At 44.1% G+C, this 12095-nt stretch overlaps 1 protein-coding gene across 1 annotated transcript in view; it reads right to left on the reverse strand.

The window, feature by feature from the left end:
- ROBO3 (roundabout guidance receptor 3) overlaps positions 1–12095 on the reverse strand; it is a 233956-nt gene that overhangs the window by 51577 nt on the left and 170284 nt on the right. Inside the window, exon 8 of the mRNA XM_087706316.1 lies at positions 8725–8896. Coding sequence (XP_087562442.1) covers positions 8725–8896 — 172 coding nt within the window. The remainder of the gene's footprint in view (positions 1–8724; positions 8897–12095) is intronic.

Below are 12095 nucleotides of genomic sequence, written 5' to 3' on the forward strand. Positions count from 1 at the left end.
CGGACTGCAGGACTGGAGAAGCAAAATGCAGTGGGATCAGAAATAAAAGGCAGCCATGTGGGAAGACCACAGTTAGACTTTCATCCATCCATCCACTCCTCCACAGGACAATCTCCGTATCAGCCCTCCCCGACTTCCCATTCCCGCCTCCTCAAGCATCTTTTCTGTGGCTGCTGAGCACATTCAGCTCCTACTGAGATACTTTAGGGTTCCCCCTCCTCAGCTCCATCTCAGATTTTCTCTCCACCCGCCCCCTTAAACTGTCAGGCCCCTTAAACTGTCAGGGCCTTCTCCCAGTCTGCTGATAATGCTCTTTAGTGCGCTGATGGTGTCCTGCTTGCTTTATCCTCATGCAAATGGGAAATTTTGGAGAAACAGAGGACAATCTGTTCTCTCCTCCCTCTTGTAGAAATCTGGCTAGTCCAGGCTTTTGTGTGGTTTTGGGTTAATGCTCTTTGAATTCCTTATGTTGTTTTAGGTCTCCCTTTATAAAAGCACCATGTCTACCTAAAAATTAGCAGGAAAACAAATGCTTTTTACACTTGGGGCACTAAAGTTGTAGAAGCAGAGTTTCAGACGTATTTCATAAACAGCCGGGAATGGCTCTTTTAATTTTACAAATATTTTTCAGGGTGATTTGAAAAACGTGCATTGGCCTTTATAGGAAGCTCATTTTTTTTTTTTAAATTGATCAACTAGTCAGGAAACGCTTAAGGGTTTTCTGATCGGCTGACAGCCTGCAAACCCAGATCATATCATAATTATTCATCCTCTGTACTTAAAAGTCATCTATTGCTCCCTAAAGGATCGCTAAGGTGTCTTACAAACTGCATGAAACTGGATATCATTTGCCTTTGGATCTGAGCCAAACATTTCCTGGACAGATAAAGTGATTCTCATTCAGGCCCACTTTCATTCCATTGTGGGCTGGGAAGTAATTTTGTGAAGGGGAAAGTTCAAAAGCAAATGCCCTCTTTTGATGTGGCAGTCCTTATACTTTGCTGTCATTGTGATTAATGCTCACAATTAAGAGGTAGGCTTAGCTTTGATTCCCTGCCACTAAAGAAAACATAAAAAGACTAGATTAAGCAGGTTTCTCCCCCACAAATTTGGTGATTTCCTAAATTGCAAAGATGAGTAAATATTTATATGTCTGAAGTCTTAATTTTGACTGGAGTATGACAACATGCTTCTACTTGGTTCTATTAGGTTGCACATTGTATCCTAAAAGCCCCACAGCTTTTTCCTCAAAAACAATTGAAAAGCCAAACTTTTCTGAGATTTTTGAGTCGGAGGTGATTATGACTTTCTCACATGAGATCTAGAGGACAACGGTTTTAATGATGCAAATTCTGGCAAGCATATTATTATTTATTTGTATCTTACCTTTATTGTTTTTACAAATAGCTCAAGGTGACAAACGTATCCTCCTTCCCCCCCCTCTCCCCCCACAACCACCACTCTGTGAAGTGAGTAAAGCTGAGAGAGCATGATTGGTCTAAAGTCCCCCCTTCTGGCTTTCATGCTTAAGGCAGGACTAGAACTCGCTGTCTCCTGGTGATTGGCCTCAAATCACCCAGCTGTCTTTCATGCCTAAGGCAGGACTAGAACTCACAGATTCTCGCTTTCTGACGTCTTAACCACGAGACCACACTGGCTCTTGTGAGATTTCAGCCATTTTGGGGTTACTCATGCCCTTGTCACCTCAAGGCTGGATTATTGCAATGCGCTCTACATGGGGCTACCCATGAAAAGCATTCGGAGACTGCAGTTAGTCCAGAATGCGGCTGCGCGAGCGATATTGGGTGCACCGAGGTATACCCACCTGACACCTTCCTCCGCGAGCTGCACTGGCTACCAATTGGTCTCAGGATGCAATTCAAGGTGTTGGTTATTACCTTTAAAGCCCTACATGACTTAGGGCCAGCGTACCTTTGAGACTGCCTACTGCCACATACCTCCCAGTGGCCAGTAAGATCCCACAGATTGGGCCTCCTTCAGATGCCATCAGCCAGACAGTGTCGGCTGGTGGCCCCCCAGAGGAGAGCCTTCTCTGTGGCTGCTCCGACTCTTTGAAATCAGCTACCCCCAGAGATCCCAACCATACCCACTCTCATGGCCTTCAGGAAAGCTGTAAAAACTTGGCTGTTCCGGCAGGCCTGGGGCTGTTGACCTCACTGTTGAGGTCCAGCCCCAATTAGAATGAATGTATGAGGTGTTGCTATTTTAAACCATTTTTTTTCTTTTCGTTACGTGTTCGTTATGTGTCTTCCCCCCCCCCTCTTTTTTGTAAGCCGCCCAGAGTCCTTGGGGATTGGGCGGCATATAAATTTTATAAATTTTATAAATTTTATAAATTTTATAAATTTTATAAATTTTATAAATTTTATAAATTTTATAAATTTTATAAATTTTATAAATTTTATAAGTAAATAAGTAAATAAGTAAATAAGTAAATAAGTAAATAAGTAAATAAGTAAATAAGTAAATAAGTAAATAAGTAAATAAGTAAATAAGTAAATAAGTAAATAAGTAAATAAGTAAATAAGTAAATAAGTAAATAAGTAAATAAGTAAATAAGTAAATAAGTAAATAAGTAAATAAAAATCCAGAGCTATCATTATAACATTGCAGGATGATACCTGGAGCTTGAAAATATCACCAACCTCTGCTCCTTTACATAAACAGCTTGCTTGATCGACTGCCCTTCTTAGAAGCAGGTGGGTCAGAGGCAAAAAAAGAGCATCGGTGTTATGTTATCATGCCAGCTTCCTAAAAGATGCCTCTTTCTATTCCCCAGATGCTCAACCAAAGAAGTGGCCAAACTCCATCAGCCCAGCGAGCTACCGGCTCTGCCCATTATTTACAGCCCCTAATTACTCTCCATCGACTGGGAAACAGCAAACAGGACAGAGGGCGATGAAAAGTTCACACACAATTGAATTTCCCAGTAACAATCAGCAGTGAAAGCGTGCACAAGGGGAGGAAGGAAGGAGGCCGGAAAAAAAATCAATCATGGCAAAAGGAGCTGGCTTCGGACAGACACATCTGTTGCACCTGCCAAGCTTTGAGCATGAGGGACTTGCACCCGTCGTGCACAAAGGGGGCTGATCATCGGTCCTCCCGCCCCACCTCGCTCCAGCCAGCTGCCCTGCCCAAATCTCCCATGCGGGAGAGAAACTGCTTGATGTCTTTGGTGACATGCGTGGGTGCAATCAGCAAGACGTTGTAGGAGCCCGGAATCTGAAGCCTTGAGCTCCACCATGGCACGACAAAACCGCGGTCCACTAAAGCGCGCCCGATTAAAGCGCGTACCTGACGTCATCAGCAGCGCGACAAATACGACCGCGGAAAAAAAAGGGCGCTTTAAAAAGCGCTTTTAAAGCAAGCCGATTCACATAAAGGTAAGGGTTAGGTTTAGGTTTAGGGTTAGGTTTAGGTTAAGGGTTAGGGTTAGGTTTAGGGTTACGTTAAGCATTAGGGTTAGGGTTAGGTTAAGGGTTAGCGTTAGGTTTAGCGTTAGGTTAAGGGTTAGGTATAGGGTTAGGTTTAGGGTTAGGTTAAGGGTTAGGCTTAGGGTTAGGTTTAGGGTTAGGTTTGGGGGGGTTAGGTTTAGATTTACGCGTTAATTTTAAGTTTACCGCTCACAGCGTGCTGTTTTCGTCGCGCTGTGGTGACGTCACGTACGCGCTTTCGTCGAGCGCGCTTTAGTCTACCGCGGTTTTGTGGTGGAACCGAGCTCCACATGCTAGGGATAGAGAAGACTACAGGAGCCAATTGGGTGTTTGCCCCAGCCTCCCTGTAATGCCTCTCTAGCAGACTCTGGGCATTCAACTCTCTCTCTCTCTCTCTTTTTTTTAAAGAAAGTATTGCTTTGTGTAATTTTTTTAAACAAGTGACACAAAAGAGACCCATCTCCTGCCTAGTGGGCTAGAGCAGTTTAGGAAGAATACGCCTCTTTCTGTTGCCTTAGAAACCCAGCTGGTGATTCTGCGACTAAATGAGGATTTCAGGTTACCAACTCCTTTGTCTTCTTAATCTCTTCCAATTGTCCACCACCAATGGGTCAGGTGTTGCCATTTTTTTTAAAAAAAATGGGGGAGGGGGAACAGAGGAAGCCTCTAATCAGGATAAAGAATTGGTGTAGATAGGAAAGCCCCAGAGAAGAAAGTGAGTGGCAAAAACCTTTGATTTCCAGATTGTTAGTTCTGCGAGGTAATAACTCAGCCAAGCTTATTTGCAGCTGGAATGGATAAAGTGGGCAACAGCTGGAACCACAAAGTCTTTGGGCCGTGATATAGGGCCTAACATCCTCCTGCAAGAGCCAGGTCCACATGTTCTAGAAACAACATTGGAATTCTCTAGATTGACAATGGCTGGGAATGGGGACTAGATGGAATCTAACGATACCTTGAAGTTTTGTTGCCTAGCCTTCATATGATTCATACCAGTGTTTCTGAACTTTACTGTAGGAGTAGAGCAAGCTGGGCTGGAAGGTGGAGTTAAACATGTCATCAGTTTGGAGTCATTACATTGCCACCAGAGACCAAAGTCCAGCCTCATCCCCCACTCACCCGGATTTTGTTGAACCTTATCTAGAACCAATTTAGCTTTGACCGTTCTTGTGTACAGGTAGCAATAATAAACTCTTCTGTGCTTTGAACTCTACAAATATTTCTGGTTATTTGCAGCTGACAGTGGCTTTAAGTTAACAGAATAACAGAGTTGGAAGGGGCCTTGGAGGTTTTCTAGTCCAATCCACTGCTCAAGCAGGAAACCTTATATCATTTCAGACAAATGGCTGTCCAATGTTTTTCTTAAAAGCCTTCAGTGATGGAGAACCCACAACTTCTGGAGGCAAGCTGTTCCACTGGTTAATTGTTCTCACTGTCAGGAAAGTTCTCCTGAATTCTAGGTGGTTTTCTCTCCTTAATTAGTTTCTATCCATTGCTCCTCGTCCTGCCTTCTAGTGCTTTGGAGAACAGGCTGACCTCCCTCTTCTTTGTGTCAGCACCTCAAATATTGGAACACCACTAGTCCTTCTCTTCGTTAAACCAGGGCTAGTCAACCTTTTTATACCTACCGCCCATTTTTGTATCTCTGTTAGTAGTAAAATTTTCTAACCGCCCACCAGTTCCACAGTAATGGTGATTTATAGGTTCACCGACAAATGCGCGCATGACAAAACCGCGCCGACAAAACCGCACCGACAAAACTGCGACGTCGAAATCGCGCCGACAACAGCGCGCCGACAACAGAGTGCCGACAAAAGTGCGCCTTCAACAAACAACATGAAAACAACATGAAAACAACATAATAACCCTAACCCTAACCCTAACCCTAACCCTAACCCTAACCCTGAACCTAACCCTAACCCTAACCCTTACCTTAACCCTAATCGCTTTTGTGGGCGCGGTTTTGTCGGTGCGCTGTTGTGGGTGCGATTTCGACGTCACGGTTTTCTCACCACGGTTTTGTTGGTGCGCTTTTGTCGTGCGCACATTTGTCGGGTCACGGATTTATAAAGTAGGGAAGTAACTTTACTTTATAAAATTTATAAAGCAGAGTTATAGCAAACCCCTACCGCCCACCATGAAAGCTGGAACGCCCACTAGTGGGAGGTAGGGCTACCACTGGGCTAAACATACCCAGTTCCTGCAACCATTCTTCATGTTTTAGCCTCCAGTCTCCCAATCACCTTTGTTGTTCTTCTCTGCACTCTTTCTAGAGTCTCAATGTGTTTTTTCTTTTTTAAATTATTCTGTTGGCTGGGGAATTCTGGGAGTTGAAGTCCGCACCTCTTTAAATCACTAGAGGTGAGAAACCCTGATTTAGATGGTGATTTCTGAACACTTGGTGCTACTTGCAAGCATCACTACCCTAGGGAGGTGCCTCTCTTCCTCCTCTACTGAAGAAGACTTATTATTTGACATTCTACTAGTGGCTCCTTTGGATTTGACAGCATGCAACCTGCTTGGAAAGGTGGGCAGCTGCTGAAATAGGGTTATGAGAGCAATTCTGGGGGAAAAAAATACCTAGCAATTTTCAGAGGCAGCAGTGAGAGAAAGAAACCTGCCTATTCAGCTCTTATCTCTGCCCTCCCCCTCCCCTTCTTTCTTTCTTTCCGGTAGTTTTATTTCTAGCAATAAAAGTGAGAGGTTCTCTGATCCAGACCAGCTTGTTTTTTTTCTTTCTGGCATCTGAACATTGCCAAGGAAACTCTCCCCATATAAAATTAACTGCAGAAAGACGAAGGAGAGAGGCGGAAGCAAAATCCTTCTGGGGTTTGGGGAGAAAACATTAGCGATTCCCTGCTGCCTATGAAAATGAAATGCCACCAGGAAGAAGAAGCTGCAAGACCAGAGAAAGATGCTGCTGGCTTTCCCCTCTCTCTCTCCCCCCCCATTGGGCGGAAAATGCCCACCGTCTACTTTCTTCCTGCCCTGGGTTCTTTCAGACATGGTTGAAATTACACGCGATGCTCTTGGCCCTGGTGGGAAATAAATTGAAAACATCTGGAGGGCATCAGTTTCCCCATTTGTCATTTGAGGGGATCAGTTACAAAGTATCTGTGATATTTGTGGTTTAGCCATCAGCCCCTCTCCTGAGCTCACTGCACACATGCACAAAACTCTTTAGGGTGGTGGGTAAGTGGGAGGTGTTTTTTTTTTTTAGTTTTATTAAACATTTATAGGCCGCCCTTTTCCCTGAGGGGACTCAGGGCGGCTTACAATAATAGGGGAGGGGAGTGCAGGACAAAACACAAAAAGAAAATGTGAGTAAAAATAATTAGCGGTAAAAACACAACATTCATTCAACATTCGGGAGGGGTGAGAGTAAAGTCTTATCCCCAGGCCTGACGGGATAGCCAGATCTTGAGGGCCGTGCGGAAGGCCTGGACGGTGGTGAGGGTGCGGATCTCCACGGGGAGATTGTTCCATAGCGTCGGAGCTGCAACTGAGAAGGCTCTCCTCCGCGTAGTCGCCAGTCGGCACTGACTGGCGGATGGAATTCGGAGGAGGCCTACTCTATGCGATCTGATGGGACGGAGGGAGGTAATTGGCAGAAGGCGGTCTCTCAAATAGCCAGATCCACTACCATGGAGCGCTTTGTGAATGGTAAGTAGGACCTTGAAGTGCACCCGGAGATCAACAGGTAGCCAGCGCAGCTCACGGAGGATTGGTGTTATGTGGGCGAACCGTGGTGCACCCACAATCACTCGCGCGGCTGCGTTCTGGACTAGCTGAAGTCGCCGGATGCTCTTCAAGGGCAGCCCCAGGTAGAGCACATTGCACAAAAGGAGGAACCCTTTTCCTGCCTGCTGAAAGTTAAAAGAAATGGGATCAAAGCATTGCTAAGTGACTTGTGTTTGGGAGGGTGTGGTTGACTAAATCTTCTGCTCCTCTGGGTAAGGGACTTGTCCCCATACACCAATAGTGCCTGATTGCAAGCCACTTAGCTTGGAAAGCAGCTGTTCTCTGACTCCTGCCAGCTGTTGCAAAGGCAAGTCAAGGAAGAATGTCCCTTCCTCTCTACCCATCCACTCCGATGAAGTGGGCACAGGGGCAGAAGGAGACAGAGACAGAATACCCAAAGAATCCCCACTTTCACAGCTTCATGCTTTCTGTCAGGTGCGAAAGACCAGAGCCACACGCAAAGCTCTAATTAAACTGATTTATTGCTAAATAACCTATGCACAGAAATCTTCTCAGCTGACGGTTAATACCTGCTTGAAGTTAGATAAGGGTCCACAGAATTCAAGGGGGGGGGGTTTGTATTAGTCTGCCTGTGACCGTGGCACGACAAAACCGCGCTCGACTAAAGCACGCCCGATTAAACCGCGTCGCTGACGTCATCAACAGGTCGACAACAGCGAGCGTGGAGAAAGAAGGGCGCTTTAAATAGCGCTTTGAAAACAAGCCGATTCAACTTAAGGTAAGGGTTAGCTTTAGGGTTAGCTTTAGGGTTAGGGTTAGGGTTAGGTTAAGGGTTAGGATTAGGTTTAGGGTTAGGTTAAGGGTTAGGTTTAGGGTTAGGTTAAGGGTTAGGTTTAGGGTTAGGTTTAGGATTAGGTTTAGGGGGGTTAGGTTTAGGTTTAGGGGTTAATTTTAGGTTTAGCGTTTACAGCGTGCTTCTGTCTCCGCGCTGTTGTCGCCCTGTGATGTCAGCTACGTGGTTTCGTTGAGCGTGCTTTAGTCGAACGCGGTTTTGTGGTGGAACCGCCTGTGACTGTGTAAGGATTCTGGGCAGTTCCCTTTTTAACTTCACCCCCAGGTTCTGCCACTTTCTCCCATGGTTTTCATTTTACAAGCAGGAAGGGAAAATCGATGCCCCCAGCTTTAGTAAACATTTTGTGAAATATGGCTGACCAGAGAAAGTAACTTTGGCTCCAAACACCTCTAAAACTATTCCCTTCATGATTAATTGCTAGAATTAATTGAGTCAGGATATCCACATATTGATCTCCTGCTCAGCTTATTGTGTGGACAGGGCCACCAAACTTTAGCAAGAGACTTTGAGAAAGCATCTAAACCAGGTTCCTTGAGATTGCTCCTTCTATCCTTAATATGGAGTGTACTGAAATTTCTAAGAATTGCCCGCCCTCCCCCACTTCTGTTATGGGGGCCTTTTCTGTAGCTTCTCTGGGCCTGGAACAATATGTTCATTGCCCCCACTTTTTGACAGAAAAGAAAGCAATACAACTTCACATTCGTAAACACTTACCATCTTCCACTTCCAGGAGAGCTTTGGCAAGGATGCTTCCTGCCACGCTAATGGCTTGGCACATGTAGTAGCCTGAATCCGAGGTCTGCACATCCATAATTGTCATCTCGCCACTTGGTGCTACAGAAAAGCGGCCAGTAGCTTGAGGGGGCTGGCTGGGAAAAAGAAGAACCTGTAGAAAGGAGAAGAAAGAGTAAGATACAATATATGAAGGCATGGCGCTCAGCTATCACAGAATTCCCGTATAACTTTCTTTTAACATCATTTGTATGCTAATCCATCCTCTACTGAGACCATTGTGGGACCCACAAGAAATGAGAAGAACATCTCAAGAAGTACTGAAGAAATTGCATTTTAACTGGTTTTTTGACAATGGATGTCCCTGTCTGAGACCTGTTCTTATTTGGGAATTACAGGAGGCTGCTGCAAATTGAATTCCTACGGCAACATGTCCCCGTCTCCGCAATAGAATTATCATTTTTTAAACAAACCATAGACATACATGGAACTGTATTGGGTTTCAAAGGTAGTTTGAGAACAAATCTAAGACTATAGGGTGATTGTCACTTGTTCTCATTGCCTCTCCTTTTAACAAATCGGTTTCTTGAGAATGGAAGCTACACGGAGGCGTAGATTGCTTCAAACTGGAAGGGAAACGTTTTACAACTTCTTTGGAGACATAAAGACTGAGAGAAGAGTTCTTGAGGTGAAGACTCACAACGCCTCATTCCTGAGGTAGGGAATCATGGCTCTCTAATGTGTCTCAAGTGCTCTACAATGCTTAGGCATGCGACACAGCCTTTATTATTCTCCCACACTCACACTGTTGCCTACACAGAGCAAACACTCCTAAACATGCCAAGTTAGACAATTTCCCAGACAAATGGCCTGCCTTCAGAGGCTACCCGTTAACGATCCCTCTACCAAACCTGCCAGGCAGTTTTGCCCTTGCCTTGCTCTGTCTGGATGAAATTTAAGAGACGTAGGTGGGATACTGGAAAAAGTGCCTGTGCCCTGTTAATCAATGGGGATGGAAAGATTGCCCTTGTTGCGATTGTGGTGCTGACAGAAAAAAGCTATTATACATATTGTGCAAGATTGCCCGTGATGTGTGTTCTCTGCACAAAGCAACACCAGAGGCGATCACCTGGATAACTGAATTGGACACCCAGTTATGAGCTGTAACTACCATTAGAAGTTTTGGCATATGATTACGTGGATTGTGAGTGTATGTTTGCTTCTTGTCTGTCATGTCCTGATCACAGTGGTGGGTTTCAAAAAAATTTCCAACCTACTCTGTGGGTGTGGCCTCCTTTGTGGGAGTGGCTTGCCGGCCATGTGTTTTCTCTCTCTCTCTCTCTCTCTCTCTCTCTCTCTCTCTCTCTCTCTCTCTCTCTCTCTCTCTCTCTTTCCTTTTGTCTCTCTGTCCCTTTTTCCTTTTTTTCTTTCATCTGTCTCTCACTTTTTCTTTCTTTCTTTCTTTCTTTCTTTCTTTTTTATTTATTTATTCCTTTCTTTCTCTTTCTCTCTCTGTGTGAGTCTGTCTGTCTGTCTGTGTATGTGCGTGCGTGTGTGTGTGTGTGTGTGTGAGTGGTGGGTTTCAAAATTTTTTCCAACCTACTCTGTGGGTGTGGCCTCCTTTGTGGGAGTGGCTTGCCAGCCATGTGTTTTCTCTTTCTCTCTCTCTCTCTCTCTCTCTCTCTCTCCTTTTGTCTCTCTGTCCCTTTTTCCTTTTTTTCTTTCATCTCTCTCTCACTTTTTCTTTCTTTCTTTCTTTTTTATTATTTATTTATTTATTCCTTTCTTTCTCTTTCTCTCTTTGTGTGAGTCTGTCTGTCTGTCTGTCTGTGTATGTGTGTGTGTGTGTGTTTGTGTATCAGTGGTGGGTTTCAAAAAATTTTGGAACCTCTTCTGTAGGTGTGGCCTGCTTTCTGGTGGAACCTCTTCTAACCAGTTCGGTAGATTTGACGAACCGGTTCTACCGAACTGGTGCGAACTGGTAGGAACCCACCTCTGCCTGATCATATCCTAAATAATAAACAATAAACAATGAGGCTTCCCAACCGTGTCCCACTACGTAGAGAAGAGCCGAGCCCCACCCATTCTTTGTATGGGGCAGAAAAAGAGTCCAGTGATCAGTTTCCTGTCAGGGATTCTAACTCTGAACTCATCAAATGATCACCCCCCACAGGCTCAAATGCTGTGATTCTGCGAATTTGACATATGCCTTACTGAATGAAGTTCAGCCCTTGCTCTAGAGCAAATGATTCACTCTCCTCGGGCCCTTCGCCTTTCCCCTTCCTTTCTATCACTGATCCTCTTAGGATGCAAGTAACTGACACAGTAATAGCTCAGTGCTATTTAAAGGCATCTTAGAGACTCCAATTGTTCATTCCAAGAGACTGGATCTCCCAAGAGGTTCCTCGTCCTAGGCATCTGGATGACACAAGCAGCTTTGGCAAACTCTTAGCTCCTGTTGGCAGCTCCACAGAAGAAGCAACACAATTCTAGGAATTATTAAGCATTTCCCCTCAAATCCTCTCCTTCAGTTATTTTACCTAAAATCTAGGAGGTATCTGTGACACCACATTTTTAGCAAAATAAAAAAGGCTGCAGTAGCTATTATGACGTCCTTTAAGCTCCTATGGCTAAATAATCTATATTTTGAAAAGCTGAATTATCGTTTTGCCCTGTTTTCTAATATACGACGTAGCTTGATGACCTGCGAATCAGTAAGCAAATTCACCAAGAACGCACCTGCAGAAAACGGTGCTGTTTACATCGCTGAACTATTATTGTCAACAATCTGGCATGCCAAAAGAAAAAAAACGTTCAAATCCTTTTTAAAAAGGAATAAGTAAAAGATCGTAGAATAGAAGACAGCTGGTTGTGACACGGCCTATTGACATGGGTTTGCGATTCCCCATGTTTAATACAGCAACTACAATTACAAGCATCCACTGCAGATGTCATTTGTGACAAACCATACATGTGAAATACAACTGTGAATGTAGTGTATTGCCTGATCTGGCCCTGGGGTAAAGGCTGGGTTCTATAACATTTTTAGAGGATATCCCTCAAGGTATACTTTATAGGATATACTGGAGGTGTATCTAAGCATTGCTGAAATGCTTAGATATCTTATTAATTGATTTTTTTTTCAGAATATGTTATAAAGGCGTAATGTTATCGGAGGCTTATTGAAATTGCGAATGAATGCCAGTAGGTGGTTGTGTCTTTAAATACAAATGATTTCAGATAAAAGCACATTTAAATAATTGTCATTAAACAAGAATTGTGGTACATTGATAGTACAATACATAAAGATTTTTGATTTAAAATGTAATGGTGTTGTTCAATTAAAACAATAA

Source organism: Thamnophis sirtalis, unplaced genomic scaffold (genome assembly GCF_051295495.1).
Source record: "Thamnophis sirtalis isolate CommonGarterSnake01/CBP01778 unplaced genomic scaffold, rThaSir2_p1.2 scaffold_2, whole genome shotgun sequence".
NCBI classification, from domain to species: Eukaryota; Metazoa; Chordata; class Lepidosauria; order Squamata; family Natricidae; genus Thamnophis; species Thamnophis sirtalis.